At 46.3% G+C, this 24251-nt stretch overlaps 2 protein-coding genes across 2 annotated transcripts; both read left to right on the forward strand.

The window, feature by feature from the left end:
- The first annotated feature begins 143 nt into the window (after nucleotides 1-143).
- LOC115393774 (synaptopodin 2-like protein) lies at nucleotides 144-11817 on the forward strand. The gene is made up of 5 exons (XM_030098880.1): nucleotides 144-245; nucleotides 3713-3864; nucleotides 3942-4232; nucleotides 4714-5096; nucleotides 8422-11817. Exons 1-5 carry the CDS (start codon nucleotides 144-146, stop codon nucleotides 11010-11012), a joined length of 3519 nt encoding a protein of 1172 aa, XP_029954740.1. The 3' UTR covers nucleotides 11013-11817.
- Nucleotides 11818-17730: 5913 nt separating this feature from the next.
- Nucleotides 17731-22438, forward strand: myoz1b (myozenin 1b). Its single transcript, XM_030097421.1, has 5 exons — nucleotides 17731-17815; nucleotides 20462-20628; nucleotides 20716-20785; nucleotides 20878-21064; nucleotides 22204-22438. The coding sequence occupies exons 1-5, from the start codon at nucleotides 17731-17733 to the stop codon at nucleotides 22436-22438; spliced, it is 744 nt and encodes a 247-aa protein (XP_029953281.1).
- Nucleotides 22439-24251: the final 1813 nt, after the last annotated feature.

Below are 24251 nucleotides of genomic sequence, written 5' to 3' on the forward strand. Positions count from 1 at the left end.
GCCCGGTGCTGTGAGACACACTCCCTCATTGATGCCCGCAGAGTGAGGGCGGCTGAAGAAAAGGGGAGTGTGAGTCTTATTACACCTTCTCTGCCTTCCACACACACACACACACACTCGGACTCAGCGGGCAGGGAGCGGGGATGGTGGCGGAGGAGATCGTGGTGTCCCTCTCAGGAGGAGCTCCGTGGGGCTTCAGGCTGCAGGGGGGCGCCGAGCTGCAGAAGCCTCTACAGGTTGCAAAGGTACGATGTGCACGTGAATGCATGAGGAAGATTTACTGCCAAGGTGGTAACACGAGCCGCAGGGTTTAATGGAGTGGGCAGCTGTTAATTAGAACCTTGATGCTCACTCTGAAACATCCACCGTTTAGGTGTCACTGAGTTGAATTATGGGCGCATCTTATTTCTGTAACTTTGCCTACAAATGTGTTCTCTTGTGCACATTATGCAGTCAGAAATTATACCTCCGTTTGAGGTTTGTTCTCATAAAGCTTTAAAAGAAGCAAGAATAAACTCTTTGATTGATAAAGTCTTTGATTCAAAATGCTTTCTCACCTCAGTCACTTAAATTCCACCAATGAAAACATCCTGAAATGTAGCAACAGCAAAACTCTGAGACCGAACACAACAATAGAAGATCATCTAAAACCATTTTATGTATCAACCCATAACATTTTTAACCTCCAACCTATTAAATGTCTGCTTTGTTTACCTAGTTTAGTTATTTATGATTGTAAAGTGGATTTAATCAACGTTACAGCTGTGGACTGACCAGCAGCAAATTTCTGCCAACATCCTAAACACTGGCATAAACTTCACATCCTTTTTCTCAGTTTTCCAACATTTTGAAGACTAAACATCTTGAAAAATCAAGAAAAAGTGAGCCGAGTGCAATATTTATATGTATTTCATTATTCAGACCATATGACATTTTTCAAGGTATTAACAAGAAAGGAGTCCGTCACTCATTAAGATCTCAGTGGAATTTCCCTCTACTGTTTCTGCTGCATGCAGCGATTGTAGTGAATTTGAACCATAGATGACATGTTTTATCCCCACGGTAGGAAACTGGAGTAGAAAGAGGTTCAGCGTATGCGAATATATGAAACTTATCTACCGCTACTTGTTGGCTTTTGAAGTAATCCTTCCACTTGGTGCTCAGTTTCATGAGGCTGTTTCCTTCTCACCTGCTGTGATTGGCTTTACGGACCTGAGAACTGTGTGAAGATACGTTCATACGCTGATCTTCCTCAACCCAATGACCTGCTGGCGAGCCGTAGCACTGATTGAAGTTCTCTGAAACAGGATACAACCAACATCTGTTGCATATACCTTGGTGGGATGAAAGACAGGTTTAAACCGAAGCTAAGTTTGGAGTTTAATAGTTGAGTTTCTTTCAGGGCTTTTTGCGTCTGTGTCTATATCTGGGACGTTCTCTCTAATAGAAAAGTTATTCTGGACAGCAGGAATTTGGCCTCGCGCTCACTGATGGGGGAAAACTTGGCCAGTCGCTCGGAAGGTGTTCAAAATGGAAGCACAGACGTCTCTTTATCCAGGATTTTCGAGCAGATAAGGTCACCTTAATGCCGGCTGTGCTTCCTCCTGGTTGGTGTGTGTGTGTGTGCGCTCCGGTGTGTTTGTGTGTGGTGGGACATACCTCAGATAAGCTCAGTAGGGGCTGTCGCACAAACTGGAGGATTAAAATAGCTCATTTAAGAGGGGCTGGAAGCTGAGCATGGAAAAAAGCCCGACCTCTTGTTCACACAATGATATCGATACACACACCTGCACACACGCACATGCACACACACACACACACACACACACACACACACACACAAATGAAAACTTTTCCCCCCTTCAGCGTATAAATTCATCCTTTCTGTTTTCTTTGTCGATTATGCCAGACGCAGCCGTCTTCCTGCGTCTGTCGAGGAATGTGGTTGATTTTCCAGGCAGGTTTTATTTCGGGTTGTGTTGAGAACATATGGCGAATGACAGGCATGCCCGCTGGTCCAGACCGGGGAGGCAGCTGTTCAGGCCCCCTCTTACGCCATGCTCACTTGTGCTGTGTGTGAAGATATATATATAAATGTGTGTGTGTGGATGTATGATAAATGACTTGCCTTGTGACGTTAGACGTGAAAGGAGTTATTAGGTCAATAGATTACTGATAAAAAAAAAAAAAAAAAAATCAAACACTGTAAGTGGGTGCTGGAACACACTCAACAGCATACCGTGTGTGTGTGTGTGTGTGTGTGTGAAGCCGAGGGACACCCTTATCTTGTGCTTTTAGAGACAACTATAATCTAGCGGACAAGAATATCCCTCTTCCGTCTGTACCAGACCCCCCCGCCCCCCTCCACCTCCAACCCCCATGCAGACATACTTCCTAAAGAAAGTTCTGACATCATCTTTCAGCGACCTCCAGCAGCAGCTGCACGACTTTATGAGCTATTTTGATGCAGGGCCGATAAGCGCTGCCGCTAAAATGACAGCTCTCTTTTGCTCAGGGATGAAAAGTTTAGTGAAAAAGTTGCAGTACTGAGCAACTGGCATTGTTCTGCTCAGAGGCCGCGTGTGGCCCTTTCGATGATCAGAGATACATTCTAGAAATTAAATGTAGCTGCATGAAGAATGCAATAGAAATGCTTTCATTCAGGTTTTTCAAAGATTTCAATTTTAAACTTATGAGACAAGGCATGCAAACATTTAGAAAAACTTATTGATTTGAACTGGAACACACAACACTATAATCAGTTTATTTATAAAGAGAAAATTATTTGTGATTGAAAACTATGATACTACTGTATTTTTGACCTGTGTCATTGCTATATTGGGTGCACATGTGATTATGTGCACCAGCATTCGATGATATAAGTATCGACGTGTGCACGTACATGTATCTGCACACAACAACCCCATAAAGGTTAAAGATGCCTCAAGAGAGGTATCAAGTATCCATCCATCTGCCAGATGCTGGAACTGTATGAACTGTATGAGGTGAAGGTGCAATGTACCATTAAAGGTGCATTAAGGAGTTTGCACGTTTCGTGCAAAACAACGGCCCCTGCAGGCCTTGGGCATAACTGCAGCGTAGTGAAACCTTGTCAAATTCTCCCAGTGCCGGAACGGCACTGAACCTTTCAAGTGACAATTTAGTGCTGTTAGCAGCACTTGCAATCAATATGTCAGGGCACATTCTACACATCATTGAACATTTGTAATATATTTATGGAGGAAAATAAGTATTTTTAAAGTTGAAAAACTCCTTAATAGTTAAAAACATTTCACTTTATAGTCATGTATATTTCACAATTTGTACTTATTTTACTGAGAAAGTTAACAAAGTACATTTGCCTACAGAGTATTTACTTGTATTTATCTTTGTTTTGACTTGGAGTTGTCTATTAAATGCAGTTCTCTTCAAAGTCATCTAACACTTTACTTGAAGCACCCGGTATAACACATTATAAGTGGTTATAAACACTCATAAATGATCACAATGCTTTATAACTCACTATACAGCACAGGGTTAGGGTTAGGGTTAGGTCCTGGCATTGTGATCATTTAGGAATGTTTATAACTATAGCTACATGTGTTATAATGGCATTATAATGCCTTAATAAATGTACTTATAATGTGTTATACAGGAGGGCTTCAAATCAAGTGTTACCGTCATCTGTTTTTCACCGCCGTCTTGTCTTCAGGTGCGCAGACGCAGCAAAGCCTGCAGAGCCGGGCTGAGGGAGCACGACGAGCTGGTTGCCATCGGCGATCAGATGTGTTCGGAGCTCAGCCATGCTCAGGCCATGAGCCTCATCGACACCCAGAGCGCCACACTCAGCCTGAGGGTCAAAAGGTCAGAGCACAGACATAACCCAGAATTTCACCTTTTTGTCGTTATAAATTCACATCTCGTCTCCTGCATTCCTCCAGAGCCGCCTCTGGATTACACGGCCGCTCGGTGTCGCCCCGCACTCCCTCCACGAGGGTCCTGTCTCCTCCGGCGGGCCCCTTGACCCCTGGCAGCTCCTCCATCCTCTCCCCGACAGAGATCTCCCGCGGCATCACCTCCCCTCCAGACAGCGAGGCTTACTACGGAGAGACGGACAGCGATGCAGACACTCAGTCGCTCGTCCACCGCCGACAGCGCCGCACGCCTCCTCACGCACGCTCACCTGCTCGCTACGACAACACAGAGGAGGAGGAGACCTCAGAGATGAGTGGGTGAGAGACGGGCTTGGGGATATTTCTGACAGAAAACTAAAACTTTTGCATATAATCAATAACTAATATGAATTTATAAACCACCTGTAGGGTAAAACAAGCAACTTTTGTTGTGTAGATTCGACCAAACCTTTCCAAATATAAACTTAAAGACATTTAGAACAAATTTGAAATCAAAGTTGCTGTTCAACGTGGAAAATGTAAACATTGATCTGAACAGCAGATGGCAGCAAAGCTCAGAGTGAGGCTGCAGTGGAAGATAAGCAGCCAGCATCAAATCATCACGTTTCTGAAAAGATGTTAGAGTTTGCAGGAATACTGTGTTCTGCAACTTTATGATACTTTGTTCAAAAGAAATATTAAGTTGTTCATACCAAATTTAGCGAAACATTGGAGACTTTGTTGCATCCTCTAATTTATACAAAGTCAGTTAAGTGTGCCACATTAACGGAGGTGCTCTGTGTCCTGTTATTGTCCGAAGGTATGAGAGCGCTACAGACGTGGCAGTTTCCACACAGGAGCCGTGGGATGCCCCGTGTCTCCCCGGTGTCCCTCGGAGGGAGCTCATCTACCAGCCCCTCCAGGCGGACTGGGCCGGCTCCGCACACACCCCTCACACCCTGACCCCTCACACACTCACCCCGACCCCCGACCAGGCCGAGGCGGAGGGAGAGGGGGACAGCGGCTTCCAGGAGGCGGGGGGCTGCATCACCCTGGCCTGCCCGCCTCTGGTGTCTCCTGAACGGGCGAAAGAGGCCCTGATGCTGAGCTCCAGCAGCCAGCTGGTGCCGATGGTTGGACCGCAGCAGACCCCCGTCAGCGACGAACTTTCCACCACCTATATGGACAAAGCACGACAAGCCAGTAAGGGTTTTTGTTTGAACGTGTTCTCAACCCAACATACAACTCAAGCACATTTTACTACTTAGACCAGACTTGAGACTTTTTTTAGTGGCGTTTTCATGTTCTTCCTTGATGCTCTACTTCCAGTTCCCTTGCTTACACAGGGAGAAAAACTCATGAATATTTAAGAACTGATGGATGTTGAAAGTTGAAGTCATTTTGGATAAAAGAACAGAAACATTTACTCACTGAAGATCTACTAAGAGAGTTGATTTGAATCCAAACACTGAACAGTTAACACCTGAAGTTGTCAGGCTGAAATCCTCAGCTGCATCGCCCTCTGCTGGTCGTCTCGTGGAACTTGCTCATCCGGTTACTCCTTCATTTCTGTTGGTGATGGGGTGAGATACACCAGATACCAGTGGAGGTATTCCACCTCGCCCACCCACCCCTGCCTGTGCCCCCTCTAACAGCGCTCAGTTCCTTTGCTCAGTATTCTGGGTAATTGAATCGGTGGCTGTATTTGTAGGCACTGACATCTCTGACCGATGGACTCGATGTATCTCTGACGTACTTTTCAGCTTTTGCATTTATCTTTTTGCATCTATATTGATCACAGGTGTGAATCTGAGTGTGTGTGTGGTTGTTGGCCTCTCTCTGTTTGTCCCTGTGTAGATGTGAGACACCGGTTCTACAATGGGGAAAACAAAAATATTAATTAGTGACACTCAAGACTGATATTGTGGACAAGAAGGATGAGTTGATGTGAAGAAATCAGAGACACTAAAGACTGGAAATATGATGTTTATTGGAGAGATTGCCGATCTGTGAAGCCACAACAATTCTGAAGCAACAGTTCAGCTGACAGGAAGCCTTTGGGTTTCTTTTAGCCTTGATAATAATGCCACTGCATTGTGGATATCACATTTCTGTACACCTGAGCTGTGCTTGTTGAGTCTGACACAGGAATAAATTGTTTCTGGTCAGCGAGCCAGTTCATCTGGAACAATGTCAGCTTTCTTTCAGGTTTCTAACAAAAGCGTGAGACAACTATATAATGAACAATTGGACATAAAATAGAGAAAGGGGAAATGCCTTGACAAACACTGGATGTAGACGGATCGATAAACAGAGTGCACTGCTTGCTGTAGTTATAAGATTATAAAAATAAACATCATAATATTTGGAGCTCTTAAAATAGGAGTGATATTAATACTGTCACGTGAATCTCTTTTAAATGCTGAACAATGTCTTGAGTTGACTGCCAGATAATCCCTCAAACATGTCAATGAGCTGGTTAAACCGGATATCTATGAATCACATGAGCAAACGTCGCAGCAACGAGAATCCCGTCATCCACTACAACCGGCTGAAGGCTGTAGGATGAGGACTCGGCTGCAGTGCGGAGGATGACGGCGATGTCCAGGGACCTGGCCTTTCTCACGTTACAATGCACACATATGCGATTTGGCTTTGAAGACGGGACGGCTCCCTCATCTGCTTTGAAGTTGTTTTCGTGTGTGTACAGCGTTACTCAGGTGTGAGGTGTCAGCAGCGGAGCGCAGCGTATCAGCAAAGACCCATGACCTCACTTTCCTTTATAACCTACATTTGACTTTATGAACTAATATAGACACATGCAAATCCCCCGTCAATGACACTGCCGGCTAAATATCCTCTGGCACGGGGGGGTCTTTCCTGTCTTTCCTGTATTCCTGCGTGTGTGTGTGTGTGTGTGTGTGTGAGACAGAGACCGGACAGGTGTCTGATGCCTGTCAGACAGACAGGAATAGTGGGTTGACATCATGCGTTGGTTTGGGTGGCAGCAGGCAGACAAAGGTCTTTACATGGGCCGTGCCCCGAGAGAAGAGCCGCAGACAGACACTCGGAGCGGCTCAGGCACTGCTGGGGTGAGTGGGAGGGTCTGAGGGAGGTTAAGGACACACACACACACACACAAACACACACACACACACTCTCACACTTGTGAGATGAGGGACCTCACATCCGCTGCAGGTTCAGATGTAGGTGGACGCGCAGTCTCACACACTGTCCACGGAGGTAAGACACTTCACACTGTTTGAAATGAGTTTGATCTTTACAGGATGACACTTCTTTTTTTAGAGAGAGTTTGAAGTGACATGTTTGTGTGCTTTTTCATAACAAGCAATTATCTGAAATGCTAATGTCTCTGTTATGTTAAGACTGTGGAAAAGTGACTGTTTGATATTGCTGCTGTGTCAGATGAATAAGTACGATTTTATGTTTTTTGCAACAAAGCATGAAAACAAGTGAACTTGTTGCTAACCTTGTTGCTGTCATCACAGTGAGGGTGACAAAGGCTGTTGGTGCGCCGCTTCGGTCGACACTAAAATATCCCAACAGCTATCAGGGCGGATTAGGATGCGCAGATTTTCACCGTCCTCAGAGGATGAACAATAATGACTCTGCTGATCCAGTGGCTTTTCCTCTCATGCTACCAGGAGTTTCATGTTTTTTCAGTGACATGTCCATTACGTTATATCAGTTTGAATAGACATTAGACACACTAGATGTGGTAAATCTGCAATAAATAGCTAAAAAAATATTGTTACAGTATCACCAACAGTCAAGTCATACAATCAGTCTGATTACTTTCTGATAAATAACACACAGCAATGCTTTTAATCAGCTTGACCTGTTTGCACACAGTCTATAGTTATGTGGTGAGCATATTGCTGCGAGGTGAGCCAAGAAAACTAAAGACTCAAATAGCCACAGACTAAGCCGGGACACAGGAACAAACACGATGTGCACAAGCTGGTGTACACACGCTGTTGTGTTTCCACCCCCTCTCTGGACATCACACTGGCTACCATTCATTTCCTGGAAGCATGCCCTTAACCTGACTTCACCCTACCCTTGAACCCAGTCTGCAAAGTGTAGTGTAAATCCTTAAAGAAGAACAACTTGTACTTTGCTACCCGAAAAAAAAAACTATGCAAAGAGATTCATGTCCCCACAGGATAAGTGAAACAAGTGCAAGCATACAGACAGACAGGCACAAACATTAAATTGTGCAGGAGTAACGCTGTGATCTCATCTTCCTGTTGTGTGTGACTCGACTCTGGAGAGCAGCAGGAACTCTTTGTTCTAAATCCACCACATACACTCCTGTCTGTCACCGTTAGCGCTCATCACAGCTCCTCGCTGAGATAATGCTGTATAAATCATCCACAACTCACAGCCAGTGAGGGCCATCACACTGTTATGTTTCCCATGTTTGTCTTTTTTGTTGCTCCTTCACTTCTGCTCTTTATCGTCGCATTTATTCGGTCTCTCGCTCTTTTCTCTCCCTGTCTCGCAGAGTTGCAGCGCGGGGAGAGTTTGGTGGAGAAACAGGTGAAGGAAGCTCGCACTAAATGCCGCTCCATTGCATCTCTGCTGACTGATGCTCCAAACCCCAACTCTAAGGGGGTGCTTATGTTCAAGAAGCGCCGGCAGAGAGCCAAGAAGTACACTCTCACTTGCTTTGGCAAAGCCGAGGGCGATCAAGGAGGAGACACAGAAGGGGAGACAGGAGGTGAAACGGAGGAGGAAGGAGGAAGTTCAATACAAAGTGGCTCAGAAGTTGACGAAGAGGGATTCTCAGCATCTTTTGACCCTACGTGGGATTCTGGTTATCTGGATCTCCTGGACAGGAGGAGCTGTGCCTGCCCACCAACCACCCCTGTTACACCAACAACTCCAGCAACCAATCAGGGCCCAGGCTTTGATACGTCAGCTTACCAGATTCCAGGGCTTGTGACCGCTGTCAATCAAAGCCTAGGATTGGAGGTCTGTGAGAACGCAGCCTATCAGGACGCGAGGCCTGAGACCAGCAGCGTAAAGCAGCCAGTCCCGAACCGCTCAGCTCACATGTCGCCTCCCGCTGTGGCTCTGACCAACGGAGGGTCTGTAGCTGTGAGCCGGGCCAGTGTTGTTCTGAGCCCGCCCACTCAGACGCCAGTCGGAAGTCAAAATGGACAACATGCCAGCCCCGGCCCTCAGGCCAGCCTGGATCCCAACCCCACCCCGATCACAGACTTACACAGCAACACCGGGCTCAGTCCCAACGCCGCCTACCTGAACCGCACCGCTCGCCCCTTCACTCCCGGCCCCACCGCTTCCCGCCCGTCTGTAACCTCTGTGATGTTTCGCCCCCCTCAACCCAAACCCACCGCCATCACCATGGAAACCAAACCCGTGGCGGCTGTCTCCATGGTGACCATCTCACCTACTCACTATCCGTCCGGGCCAGATGCGAGGAGAGCGGTGTCTAGCACCTCCCTGTATATTCCTCCAAGGAATAACAACAGCAACACCCCCCCCTCGATGCACTCGCCCCCGTCAGCTCTCTCACCTCCCGCAGCACCGGTTGCTCAGCCTCCTGCAAACACGTTTTCTCCTCAACCTGCAGGACATGCTTCCCCCTACACCATGTTTTCTCCTGCAGTCCCACAGACATACCTGCCTCCTCCTCCTCCCGCGACCCCGCCTGCATACTTTTCTCCTCCGGCTCCGACACATCCACCTGCCTCCAACTGCATCCCAGCTCCTCCTGCTTCCCCTGCCACCCAGCCCCCTCCTGTCCATCCTTACAGTAACGCCACAGGGGTGGTGGCACCGAGCCCCCAGCCTTCAATCGCACCAACGCTGCTTCCACAGGTGCCGCCCTCTGACTCTCTGGAAACACGAGAGCAGCGCATCTCAGTCCCGGCCGCTCGCACCGGCATCCTCACCGACGCCCGTCGCCGTAGCAACAAGAAGCCCATGTTCAGCGCAATCCAGAAGAAGGATGTGTCAGTGAACCCTGACCTGCTGTCAATGGTCCAGAACATGGACGACCGCTTTGTTAGACCGCCGGGTGCCGAGTCTGGAGGGGCACCCAGTGCCGACGCAGGGCACGAGTCAGGGCCGGAAGAGGACTGGCTACGGCTTGGGGCAGAGGCCTGCAACTTCATGCAGGCTCAGCGGGGATCCAGGCCACCGCCGGTGGCACCCAAACCGCAGACCCCTCAGGCGCCACAGCTGGCGGGGAAGGGAGGCCAGCTGTTTGCCCGCAGACAACACAGGATGGATCGGTACGTCGTCGAGCGATCGCCATCTGTTGCTGCGGTCCCTTACTCTCCTGCACAGACAAGGGAGCCCTCGCCTACCCCGTCACTCCCTGCCACTTGGAAGTACTCGTCCAACATCCGTGCTCCTCCGCCCATCAGCTACAACCCCCTCCTCTCTCCCTCCTGCCCTCCGAAGGCACAGAAGAAACCCGAGGTGAAAAAGTCTGGAAAAGCTGGACCGAAAGGGCAGAAAGCAGGCCTGAAGCCTGTGGACATTATGAGCCACCAGCCCTACCAGCTCAACTCGTCTCTGTTCAGCTACGGGGGCGGAGTTCCACAGGACGCCTCCACCTATCAGCAGCACAAAGCAATGACGGGCGGCCCTCAGAAGACGGCCCGAGTCTACGAAGTGAAGCGCTTCTCAACGCCTCCACCGACATCCACGGGGCCCGCCCTCAAAGTTATAGTCCCCCGATCGGCTACAACACTCGGGGAGCCACTGTGGCAGTCTGAAGTCACGTCTCCTCCGCCCACTGCCGACGCCGCCCCGTATTCGTCTCCAGCTCGGCCGTTCCAGCCTCAGTGGGCCGCCTCCCCTCTGTCCCCCCCGCTGCCTCCAGCCCCCACTTCCCCGCTCCCGCAGCTTCCCACTTTCTCCTCTCCTTCAAACCAAGTGCAGTCTCCTCCTTTTTCCCACTCTCAGCCCTCCAGCCGGCCGTTCAAGAGCGCCCCAGACCTAAGCCCACTGAACCCCCCATCGAGCAGCGCCCCGCCCAGCAGGGTCCCCAGGCCGAGGTTCAGCACTTCCAACCTGGGTCTGCAGCCTTGCGTTTGGCGTCCTGGATCCACAATGCACTGATTATCTCCTGGACATTATGCATCGGTTCTTTGTGGGAACACAAAGCAGCGTTTCCTATGTGCTTCCTTTCGTTGTCATAATATTGTAATTCAAGGCTGCAGCTTGAGGTTTTACTTGCCACATTTCATCAAAAGAGCCATTTGGATCAGCCACACATGTAGCAGATTTCATCATTTCACCCTGTTGACTCTTTTATTGAAAGCATTTAGTTATTCAGCATTTAAAGGGAACACTGTGTTTTGAAAAGGAAATGTAGTGTGGAAACGAATATGAGCTTCAGACTGAAAGTAAAAGAGACACAGGGGGAAGGAGGGGTGAAGTATAGAAAATATTGTACCGGATGAAGAGAAACTGAGTTTTAAACATGAAAAAAGAAGAACAGAGGATGTGTAACGATGAGACTGTCGAGAGAGACGTGGCCTAGGATGGTTGGAAGAGAAACAGAAAGCACATCATAGGAGACAGCATGGTAGGGATATTTGTGTGAAAGGTGCAGATGTGATTTTTAACTTCACAAACATCCTACAGGACCTGTTGCTAACTTGTGCTACCATGCTAGAAAAGCTATATTACTGCTTCCTCTGTTACAGATATTATCATTTGTGTTTGGTTATTATGAGTGGGTTCTTTTTTCTTTTTTTTTCCTTGTGTGGCTGCACCCTGCGTGTGCTTTGTTTTCTGTAGTCTTTCACTGGCTGCCACAGAGAAGGAAACGGCATTTTACAGTAGATCTGATTTCTCATCTGTTGATATGAAACAAGAGAGGTATAACATGTCTGTCGGGCTGTGATTCTTTTCCACAGAGGCATGCAGCTGAATAAAAATAGACATGACTCACCTCAGCTGTCATTCTGTTTCTCCCTGTGTCACCAACGTCACCATGCACTCCCACACCAGGGCCCAGCATTTCCTCCTTCTCTTCCCATCACTATTTATCTTTTTCCTCAATTTTTAACTTTAACACACTCTTGTAATAGCTTGAACATGCTCTTAGGAAATACTCAACTTTGATATAATAATTAAAAGCATCAGTTTAGGCTACCAGAACATGTAGTTTTAATTCTCACCAGAAGGAGGCACTGTGGGATTTGTCCTCCTGACATGCTGCTGCAATACAGTTCATAGTCTCTTCCTGTGTCACCTCAAATTAACATAAATAAAATCACATTGACCCTTAAGGTTAGGACTCATCTAGTTCTTTTCAATATTTTTAATATCCTGTAAAAAAAAATTCTCACAATATTTCAAATCTATGAGTTCAACTTCACTGAAAGACACTTTTCCCCCCTTGTGTTTTCATCTATCCTTTTCTTTTCTTTTTTTTTCACAACACAGCTGTTGGATTGTTGCCCTACATTTCCGAACAACTTCAGTGACAGCCACCTAACGGCTGATGGCTGCGGTGCAGTGAAACCCAACCGTGGACACCGAAAGCGATCTAACCTTTGACCCTTGACAGGGATCAGTTGACAGATGGGGCTAACTTTAGCTGCTAACTTTAGTCCTGTTCAGGCCCTAAAGTAAGTTTAGCTGCTGGAAGGGAAAACACAGATGTGAACCAAATCCTTCGTATGAGCAGAGTATATGTTCATGTATGTTCTCGAACATACACCCATACAACGTATTGAACAATGCATTGATCAACATCAGCTAAGTATTTGAAGGATCAGAGCTTATAAAGAAGAAAACCTTGATGTGAAAGAGGTGAGGAAACATTAATTTACATTATGTAAAAGTTACAAACACTGATGTGAGCTATAAATAAGAAATTAATTTGAAAAACAACTTCCCAATGCTTTTTTTCTTGTAAATTTTAAAGTAAAATATCATCAAATAATCTCAGGATAGGATTAGTTTTGAAACTTAGTGTTAAGTAAAAATAATATAACAAGGAGAAATAAAAAGTTATGACATAAACCATGATGTGTGATAAATAATACAATTTAATTCAACCATTAGAGAATGATTTAGCGATGACTTTATCTGCATTATCAAATGTTCAACCGCTTTTCTTTGAAACACGGAAATATGAGACAAACATCATGTGACAGACAGGAAGTTCGTTGTCAGCTGTCTACAATAACAGCAGCAAGTTAAACTGCCAGAGGAATGATATTCCTGGGTCAGCCATGAATGTGAAATCTCTCAGAGCTAACGAGTGACAGACCCCACCCCAATAATAATAAATAGCTTATCAAACCATTTTCTGGTGGAGAAAACTGTTACAATGGTTGCTTTTATTCTAACAACTAAATCAGAATGATTTTTGAAACTTGAGTAAATTTGATAAATATCAACTTGGTAGCCTGAGTATGAATTACCACCTCCCAGCAGCATCGATGGCAGACTGGGGGCAGAACACTATTGGATTGCACTTCAGCACATTTGTTCTAATCATATATGCGTGGGTGTGTGCGTGTGTGTGTGTGTGTGTGCGTGCGTGTGCGTGCACACTGTATCATTACCGTTGTTTCACCCTTTATAATAACTGCACTGCTCCTTTGAAAATTGTCCATTTTGTCTCTTTTTGCACCTCTTCGCCGTTATTTCTTCTCTTGCTCGGTTTCACACATGCATGCATGCACCATCCATTCACCTATTTTTGGAGCAGTTAATCTCCAGCTATTTGGCTCATGCTAAACTCTTAATTCTGACAGCTTTTTTTTCCCCACAATGTGATTGAGAGGGGAGCGGAAGCGCCACTGTACATGTTATCTCCTCTTTGGCTGCTTCGCCAAAAAGGCTTTTTTCCTCTTACTGTGTTTCGGGGTTAGAGAACTCGGCATTTGGGAGTCAAGAATCTGTGTTCATGAACAATTTTAAACATTATTTCTTTTAAGATGACTCATTAAGTATTTTTTTAATTAGAAAAAGAAGATGAATTTTTCAGTCATGAAAGTTTGAGCATCTGGTGGATTTATATTTGTTTGATATTATTTATCTGACCACAAAAATATCTATATCCAGGCCATTCGACCTGTTCAGTGTCCAACGTTTGCTTGGTCGATTGCAACATTGGGTGTCTACAGTTGATCTCCATCTGTGGTCCACCCGCCAAGCGACCACAACGAAATTCAATAAAGACGTTCACGGTTCACAGAAAAGCAATTTACAGAATCTGGGGGCTTTCTTTTATGTGAGCCAACATTTGCAGCTCTCCTTTCATGATTGAGTTCTGAGCTGGACAGGAAGCAGGGGATTCGGTGAGATGTAGGCAGGAAAAAATAATTACCGTCTTCATTTCAAAAGGTTTTTTTTTTTTATTTTCAATTATCACTCCATCGCAATTATTTCAGGGTTTTTTTTTTTTCCCTCACTGTTGTGCGATTGCAGAAAAGTGAACTGAATCCAAAAAGCTGTGCACTGACGGCAAACTGAGCGACACAGTGATACAGGCTTAACTCCTGCCAAGCACAATGAGGCTGCCAATCATAGCGAAAGGTTTCCTCGCTGGAGGAGGAAGTACAAAGAGTCCCTCAGACGGGGGAGGAAAACACATCAACAAGAGTGCAAAAGCCCTTAAGACAAACCAGCATCCTACTTTTTTATTATTTTGTGTTGTTTTTCATCTTTATCAAGTGCTGCTTGTTCACCCGCAGTCAGAAAAAAAAAAAGAGGAACATTTTACTGACAACTAGTCAATCTCTTTATCGAGATTTCAATCATTCAAGACCTCCAGCTGAGCCAGAATCCAGACTCCACACAAAAGAGTTGAGCCTGTAAAAGTGATGTCTGGACGTCACAGCCACTGCCCGGAGATCATCCCATACATCACCAGGAGCCGCTGCGTTCCAGCGTCCATCAACATATCAGAGCTTCCTGATGATTAAAGTTCCTGCTGTTTAGGTTTCAGGCTTTGTCCTGTTTTGTGCGTTTTCTGATCTAAATACCCAAGTTTAAGTGTTTTTTTAATTAAAGTTGTCTTTTTTATACCTATTCTACCTGGTCATCTACTCACTTCATCAAACTTGTGAACTGAAGACACCACACCCATCGGAGTCTATACCCCCTTACTGGATTCACCCCACCCCCAGGCCTGGTCCATAGCACTGCAGCGGTCCTGCTGATAGGGTTTCACTCACCACGGGGCGAAGAGGAGGGCAGGCAGTACAATACACGCTCTGGGACACGAGTCTACCTGGAAATCTCTGTTCCTGTTCCTCCTGGGTCTGAGTCTTCCTGTGGATACCTGAGTCTTCTAGGTAGGACATTAGCAGGTGCTGAGAGTCTGTGAGGTTCACGGCTTGAACGATTGTGGATTATCTGCCACTGATGGTTGACCTGCTGTTGAATTCATTCTGAGTTGTGGGGGAAGTTTTGTTACAAAGCTTTCTTTGCAGATCGCTGTAGGTGACGGATTAATAAAGGAGAAAATTACAAACGCATCAATGAAATTCAATTTTTTTTTCTTGTGAAAGAAGAAATTTGTTCAAGAAAAACTTCAGATTCCCGTTTTAGGCTGCATGAGTTGAAATTCAACCTAAAATTCGCACTGTCTCGAGAAAGTGGAATCATGGGAGCCAGTTGGTGGACGACTCCCTCCAGTTCTTCTCCCAGCGCGTCTCACTGAAATCTGCCGTCGGCGAGGAATGTGGCCCTCTGCGGTGGAGTTTTTAGTCCTCGGGGATGGATGTATGTGTGCATTTGGGAATGCGCTGACTGATGCCCTTCCTGCCCAGCTGTCCCCTGGAGATTTATCTGGAGCTAAAACAGGCCGGTGGAGGGGGACAGGAGCGCCTCTTCGCTCAGGGAGGCAGTAACAGGACCCAGGCCCTCGCGCACGGCTCCTGTAGTCGCCTCCTTCTTGCATTTCCCCGAACATCCAAAAGCACCTGCAATCTCCCGCTTGTGATCCAGCAGCCTGTGACTCACATTAATCACAAGAGGAGAGCTATTTGAGTGCATATTAGTGTGTGTGTGTGTGTGTGTGTGTGTGTGTGTTGAAGCATGTACATTTCATGACAGTCCCACTCATCAGAGCACTATAGAACATGGACTCATAAAAATAGGACCGAATCCCCGGCTCGGAAATGAGCTTCAATTACAGCGGATGAAAAGCAATTACATTAACTGTCTCCCAGTAGACGGGGCCCTCCTGCTTTTCCTCCTGTACGGGGACTAACCTCCAGTTTTTACATAATTGCTTTCGACCTGAGCAATTGACAGCGACGCTCCGCCGGGCCCCATCTGAGCGGCTCGTCAGGAGGGACGCCGGCGCCCACCGGGAATTAGTGTTCTCAAGGGCGCGCAGGGGTTGCGCGCCGCGTTTAAAGCGTGCTTAACTTAATTTGGGGGAATCCGCTGATGTTCCCGCCGGAGCTCGCCGGGACTTTGGCCGCATGTGCAACTCCATCAGGCGCGAGCGTCTCCGAGGAATAAGTCCGAATCCTGAGTATTTATGGAGAGGTTTCACACTTTGTTGTGTCACATTTCACCGGCGTCTTGCTGCTAATTCTGTCGAGCTCTCAGCCAGACAGCTAACCGGTCAAATACATTTCAGCATCTGGGGATTAACTTCTAATATCATTTGAACGATCTCAGCTGCATGGTGATGGAAACTGATTTAGCAGCAGAGTAACCCGAAAAATTCAACGTCTCTCAGGATGTAAGGTCCGGTTTTTTAGAAAAGTTTTGCATTTAGACAGCAATGTTTGATAGAAGTGACGAGTACGCAGACATTCACATGGGCGAACAGTGAAGTTGGATTGCTACTACGGTGAATCTCAAACACAAAAGTGCCAAATCAGGAGAATCTGGACTGGAGGCCGCCATTGTTGTTATTGTCCTTCTACACTCATGCGCAGGAGAACTAATCAGTAAGGCCGTTTTGCACATGTGCAAAGGAGCAGCGTTTCAGAAAGCGTGAATTTTCCCCTATTTCCATCGAGACAGAGTTGGAGCATTTTCAAAATGTGAATTTTCAGTGATTCCCCGTACCGGACGTCCAAATGACATGAAAGTTTTCTGTTTTCACTTGATAATGTTTCAACGGGGTTCGAGGAAAGCAGAGCTTACATCAGTCATGCATCGACAGTGAAACTCTAACCAAAATTGAGAATTTGTGAGTTTGCGAATTAATTAAAGTGATCAGAAGCCTACTCTCTGTTGAGTTACTGCAACTTTATTTGATTTCAATTTTCCTCCAATTCAGTGCATCTAAAACATCCTTTCTGCTTCTGCATCACAAATCACACAAAATGAAAATACAGAATAGTTTAGATACAATAGAAGCAGCTATACAGTAATTTATCTAAATTGTTGCTCTTGACAGAAAATATGGCAAACATTTGAGAGTTTGTTGTTCTTTAGCTTTCAAACCTGGATCAATGGATCTTTGCTGCAAATGCTTATACCTTAAAAAAAAACATGTTATGAATTGTAGACGATCTTTAGAATTTTGTAGCTTAAATAAATCCCAATAATTTTGAATATTTTTAACCCTGCAATGTAGTAAATACAGCTTCAAATACATGTTTTCAAAAATATATAATGCAGCATTTAAAACAACTTACCTCGTTATCCATCTGATATATAAACAGACCTCCAGTACTTGTGGGGAATATCTGGAAAACAGCCACGGCGCTGCTCTCTGTATTTGCAATGAGTCTGAACTCGACGCAGTACTGCAGATGCATTTTTAAAATATAAGCCGTCTGCAAATTGTAGCATGACTGACGCTGAATATCGTCAATCAAGTACTTTGTTGTGTTTTTCAGCCATGCCTCTCGCAGCTCCTGCCCCTCCGAACAAAAGAAAGAAGGCCAGCAAGATCATCACCGACCTGACCAACATCAGCCAGAATGGTAAAACAATCAATGACGTCCCTCCCGTGTCCCCCGAAGGCTCCAAGTCATCGCATGTGGTTGCATGACAACTCAATTAAATGCACGTTTGCACATGCTTCTTGCAGGTATTAACAGAATATCCAGCATGCAAGTGGCATCTCCTGCAGTCTTGAGGGTCATTATCAGATGGCAGCGCGGCCACAAATCTGTCACCATCGCGGGCAGAACAGAATACCGCATGCCGCCACTGACTATATCTGCTTGACGCTGCTTGTTGCCACTAAACTGGAGGCAATACAAGCAGTAATAAAAATGTAGCCACGTCTCAGCATTAAACTCCTAAAATGCAAAGCTATATTTAGCCCCACATTTCAGAACATTAACACATTTTCTGAGTGTCTGTTGCCTTACTTTGCAATATGTGTTTTTTTTTTTTTTATTTTCTGTTTGGCTACATTGACAGTTTATATTCAGAACAAGCTCCTTCCGTTATTTTATTTTTTTATTTATTTTTTCCAAAGTCACATCTTGTGCACCAGAGATTGTACTTATTGTCAGGCAGAGTCACGAGCTCACGAGAAACACAGCGTTTAATGCCGCTCTCTCTGCCAGGCCCACCAGTCGGTCCATCTGTTCAAAGTCTTGCTGCGCAATCTAAAAATTGTTCGATCTCAGAGTGCATTATGCCTAATTATAGAGAAACGCCTCAAGTTTTCAGGAGGAAACAGACAAGTCAGGATGAAGATGAAGTAAATGAAAAGAAGCCTTCTCAGATTCACTTGTGTCCTTTTTCTTGTTTATGTGCACAATGTACACTAAATGAAGCAGTGGGTGCACGCACATCCATTGTTATAAAAGAACATTAATCACACACCGGGGATAATTGCACTCGTATCATCACATACACCAAACAAAACACTACCCACACGTATTAATCAGACTGCAGGGTTTGGGACGCTCGTGTTTGATGTGCACAGGCAAGGTTTAAGCATCCATAAAATATTACACAGCCTGCATACAAGTACATGCAAGTTTTAATCACAAACTAAAGGTTTTCTTATGCACTCGCTGTCATGTGGTGTGTTTTAAAAATCACTGTAACAACTTCAGTGCATTTTGATTATCAACACACACCTGTTGCATGAAGCCCATCACATTATATCCTTCGCTGATCTCTGATCAGGAAATATTTTAAACGAACACATCTGCAATTCAGCAGTAACAGTGTCAATTTTTTCTCTCTCGACTCTCCTTCTATTGGCACGTCTGTATCCAGTCGCTGATCCTGCTCAGCCCTCATTTTGCCCCAGTTAATGCCCACGCATGCACCCGTCCCCCGCCGCCCCGGCGCTGTCCTCCTGCCCCCGTCGGCCTGCCTGTCCCCCTGCCTCTGTCAGTCCGTCCAGTTTCCCCCCACTCAGCAGGAGGCTCTAGTTACACATTCCTCTGAATTAACGCTCTAATCAATATCCCCACGGGAGAGTTCGCTCTCCTCTGCAACCTCGATTACTCTCCCTCCCTCTCTCTCTCTCTCTTTCACACACTTAACACACACCTACTTGTACAAGTCTGATTTATGAGGTTCTGCTAACAGCTCTCTGCAGCATTGCATTGCCAACTCCCCGCTTTATAGATGTGTCCGTGCGAGCGCGTGTGTGTGAGCGCCAGTGTGTAGATGGGTTTATGGCCGAACTCCAGGTGTTATGAGTGATATCAGAGTGTATGTGGCGGATGAGAAGAGTGTTTTATGAGGAGCTCTGTGGACCAGTAAAATCCATCAGATCTCTCCATCACTGTAAGAGAGTAGAGGTGTGTGTGTGTGTGTGTGTGAGAGAGAGCGGGAGAGGCAGTGTGTTACAAGGATTTCCCCCCATAAACAGGTCCACCACAAAACCCGCTGTGACATTCCCCGCCGTACTCCTCCTATACATTGCTTTGACCCAGTAATCCTGACATCTCCCATGGTTTCATGTGATCATAACCTCTCCTGCATGTAGAGGGACGTAAACGCACTTTTAAATTTACCAGGAGGGTTTAGGTGGGAATACTCTGACAGTGCAGCCCAAACCCCCAAACCTCTGTTTCTTTATAGCTCTGAAGTGGTTCACAGTATGAATCTTTATGGGAGTGTAATTTATTTTATTCGAGAGGTTCGGGAGAAAAAAAAAAAAAAAGTTATAAATAGTAAGAATGCGTAGGCGGTGATACAGTGATCTATACAGCGCAGCATCAAGCTCAGATTAATGATTTTATACTGTGGAAGAAAGCTTTAGTGCCTGGAGAAAATCCATGCATGAACAGAGGAGGAAATGTAAAATAAAACAGAAAAAAAATCTCAATCCAACCTGGAGTCAAACCGGGGAACATTCTCAGTGTGAGGCAGGAGTGTAAACCACTACAGCTCAATTTAGTGTAGCTTTTATCTGCTTTTAATGACGATGTGGGAAGGAGTTAGTGTAACATCCTGCACATTAGATCATTAAGGCGTCGCCCATGTTTCACTTTTATGTGTTTTATTTTCAAATTGAGGTAAAATACATAAAGTTAATCTCTGTGGAGTAGCGGCACTTTGTTTCAGCTTCTGTAGCGTTGATCCTGCAGGACCTGTTGCTGTGCGTATGTACTGAATTTGTGAGTCATGCTGCTGCCGTCCTCTTCCCTCAGAGGACGAATCAGACCCAGAGGCCTCCGAACTCGACCTGGGCACCAAGATCAAGACGCCCAAGGATGTGATGCTGGAGGAGCTCACCCTGCTCACCAACAAGGGGTCCAAGATGTTCAAGATGAGGCAGCAGAGGGTCGAGAAGTTCATCGTCACCAACGAGAACATGGTGAGAGCGCAGAACGGAACTGGAGCGCTTCGTCGCGTTGTGTTGTGTTCGCGTGCTCAGGTCAGATTATATCTTTCTATCCTCCAGCAGAACCTCCAAAACCTGCTGATGTCCCCTCCTCCAATTCCACCAAAGCCCGAGATGCCAAAAGTAGAAAGTAGGAACAATACATGCCATTTTTCTTTAGCTTTTTGAATCTGTTTAGAGTTTGATTTTATCCCCCTTCCTTCCGATCCCTGTGTGTCTCAGAGGTGGAGGAAACAGTGGATGAGGAGGCCGAGAGGGAGAAGAGGAGGAGGGAGTACGTGCGCACGTACGTCTCGCCGTGGGAGAAGGCCATGAGGGGCAACGAGGAGCTGAAAGCCACCATGAGGGCTTCCATGCCGGGACCCATCCAGATCCACCCAGATCTGCCTCAGTACAAGAGCTTCAACAAGTACAGAGACGCGAGCACGCCACAAGTGGCTCCAAGTCACATTTCAGCTCAGAACGTTTTGCAGGGAGCAAGTATCTCCTTCCACAGCAGAACGAGAAAACGGAAAATTCTATGCAGTCTCATTCTTCTTGAATCAGACTGCATGGGATTTTTTCCAAAATGTCTGATTTCCTCCCACAGTTCCAAAAAACATGCATTTAATTGGTCCCTCTGGTTTGAAAATGGTTAAATATTAATTATGAGAGCTCAGATTTTATTACATGATCATAATCCAAAGAACATAATAATTAAAAACTCAGAAAGCCGGGGAGATAAATCTTAATAGATCATTATATGATGGAAGTAAACCATGAAAGTGGCTCTTTTTTTTCTTTTTACTGCGTTTTCATGAGAGTCGTTGTTAAATAATGAGCGACGGGCATAATGTGTTCACTTTGTCGTGGCTGCGGCGGCATCCTCATGCACATCAGCTCACTGACCCGACCTCATGGAACCACTGAGACGACCAGCAGTTACATCAGTGGTAAAACGCCGCTGCCCTCCTCCCGGCGGTGCCTCCGTGCTGAACTCACAGCGATCCGGGCTTCGCACACTCCAGCACATCACTGACATTTACTGCTATACTTTTACACTTTCCACTGAGACGACGTTTCAGCTCCGAGGCCATTATCTCAGTCTCATTTGAACCCTGGATCTCCACCGGTTGCGTTGCTGCGAACGCTGATAGGAGCAGCTTTGTCCTTTGTGATTAGGAATGGATGTGAATGAGCACGTCCGTCAGACGCCAGATTACACAGCAGCAAGCCTCTGGGGACAAAAAAAGCCCTTTTGTTGCATTGGAGTAATAATATACTCATTGAAAAAAAGGCACACGCACAATAACAACATCCATCATTATTGGATTATTGTTTGTTTGCAAATTCAGACTTTATCTTTATAGAAATCGTGTTTTTTGGTGTTTTTTGGTCAGCCTTTTAATTACTGGCAGAAATAATTGTCTCTCAAACCAGGCGACAATTCTAACCACTACACCACGGTGCGCACTCTGTAGCCTAAACTGGATCAAATCACAATCAGCTTGGAAAAATGCCCTGAGTAAATTCACCTCTCCCTCCTGTTTATCCTCCTTTTCCACCCAGGACGGCTCTGCCATACGGCGGCTACGACAAGGCGTCCAAGATGCTGACCTTCGAGCTCCCGGAGCTCAGCGTCGCCGCCGAGGAGCCAGAGCCTCTGCCCTCCCTGCAGGCCGACATCCGCTCACGCCCATCCTTCAACCGCACGCCCATTGGCTGGGTCTGCAGCGAGGACAACTCACACATCCACATGGACCTGGACACCATCCCTTTCGACGGAGAGACAGATGACCTGTGAACACGACACACGAGCGCGTTTGCAGCACACGCAGGCCCGAAACACACATGCACACACACACGCGCGCGCGCGCACACAGCGAGTGCGTCACGAAATGCAGCGGAACTTGTAAACACACGCACTCATAAAGAACACACTGACACATGAGTGTATCTGCGAACGCAATACGCAGATCATAATTTACACCACAGACACGATAATGTAAGCAGCGCAAGAACTGCTGAGCACACACTGATACCTACTTTATTTGCATGGAAATTAAATTAACCACCGTTATTCTAAAACAACCTGATGGAGTGAAGTGCCCCCCGCCCCACCCCCAAGTCTCCTATGTGCTTGTCGTCCCCTTTTCATCAATAAATATGTATGAGTCTTACTAAGGTTTTTGCTTATTATGAACTCATGTACAGTATGCACTGTGTGAATGGAAACAAATAAGCACTCTGCACTCTTAAAACAATGTATTTGTGCAATAAACTTCCCCTTTACAGAATGCCCGACATCTTTCATGTCATGCTTTTCCTGGAGGATTCGCAAATGTGAGCGCCGTAAATGAGCCCTTGTTTAATCTATCATGTTTCTGCACAAGACTCAAAGGAGGCTCAGAATTTTAAGGCTGCATTCTGTTTTCCTCACTCCAAGAAGCACAGTTTGGTTAAAACTATACATTTTCCTTCATTTATTACACTGGAAGTGTGTATTTGGTGTCACTACAGAAATTCAACGGAACTTCCACTGTAGACTGGGCTAATATTCCCTCGGGAAAGCAAAACGGTCAGCCACACTCAAGGTCAAGACTTGACCCCGTGCACCACCAGGTAAGGAAAAACAACCTCTAACGGCAGTGTAGATTGGAAAACTTCCAATGGACTCAAACATCTAATTTAGTGACGAACAATGTACTTGTTGGGTAAAATACCAAAAAAATATTCACACTCTTCTATAAGTGCAGAGTATTAGAGCATCTTGCTTCCCTGTGTATGGATGTTTTTCTCTTCTTCCAGCCAGTCTGCTTTCTTTCTCAGTTAAACACCCCGTAGGGGTGAGTGTCACTGAGTGTGTGTGACTTTCTGTCTCTCGACGTTTGCCCTGTGAAGGACCGCTGACCCGTGCGAGGTGTGCCCTGCCTTCGCCCTGGGATCAGCTCCAGCTCCAAGTTGGACAAAGCAGATCGATCAATAGATCAATTGGCTTTATCTGATGACCTTTCGTCCCACTTTATTCTTGTCAAAGAAAACATCACATCATCTTCTCTCATCACAAATGGCTCCCAGTGCAGCAGCTACAGCTTTTCCCTCCTGCCAAAACAATTAACAGATTTTTGACCTTGACTTAAACGTCAATAAACATTTTTCATGCTCCTGGAGTTTCTCCCCCTCCTCTGCACCCATGCTGCTCAGCTAAACGGTGCCTCCGTGACCTCTCACCTGCTCTATGAATAGTGTGTGTGCGCGTGAAGCGGCGCTGGCAGGCCTCCGCTGACACGCGCCGAACAGATGTCCTCCGCACGTCGCTGCCAGCAGGCCACATGTGACACGCGGATGCAGAAACGTTCGCAAAACATCACAGGCGGAGGCCCCGCTCAGGTAGGAGAGCCGCGCGTGGAGGCACGGGGCATGACGTCACCGCCGTGTGCTTCGCGCTCCTCCTGCCTCGCGCCCGAAAGGCGGCGGCATCGGGCCGGACAAACCGGGCCGAGCAGACCGCGACGTCACGCGAGGAGGAGGAGAGGAGGGGAGAGGAGGGGGGCAGAGCCGGAGTGGAGTGTGTGTGTGTGTGTGTGTGTCTGGGTGTGTGTGTGTGTGTCGGGGGG

Source organism: Salarias fasciatus, chromosome 8, assembly GCF_902148845.1.
Source record: "Salarias fasciatus chromosome 8, fSalaFa1.1, whole genome shotgun sequence".
Taxonomy (NCBI): domain Eukaryota; kingdom Metazoa; phylum Chordata; class Actinopteri; order Blenniiformes; family Blenniidae; genus Salarias; species Salarias fasciatus.

Excerpts from the sequence above, each read along its gene's own strand:
- myoz1b (XM_030097421.1), top strand. The coding sequence starts at position 17,731 with ATGCCTCTCGCAGCTCCTGCCCCTCCGAACAAAAGAAAGAAGGCCAGC. Across the intron at positions 17,816-20,461 it reads GACCAACATCAGCCAGAATG|AGGACGAATCAGACCCAGAG; the intron begins GTAAAACAATCA and ends CTCTTCCCTCAG. Across the intron at positions 20,786-20,877 it reads CGAGATGCCAAAAGTAGAAA|AGGTGGAGGAAACAGTGGAT; the intron begins GTAGGAACAATA and ends TGTGTGTCTCAG.
- LOC115393774 (XM_030098880.1), top strand. The coding sequence starts at position 144 with ATGGTGGCGGAGGAGATCGTGGTGTCCCTCTCAGGAGGAGCTCCGTGG. Across the intron at positions 246-3,712 it reads AGCCTCTACAGGTTGCAAAG|GTGCGCAGACGCAGCAAAGC; the intron begins GTACGATGTGCA and ends TCTTGTCTTCAG. Across the intron at positions 3,865-3,941 it reads CTCAGCCTGAGGGTCAAAAG|AGCCGCCTCTGGATTACACG; the intron begins GTCAGAGCACAG and ends GCATTCCTCCAG.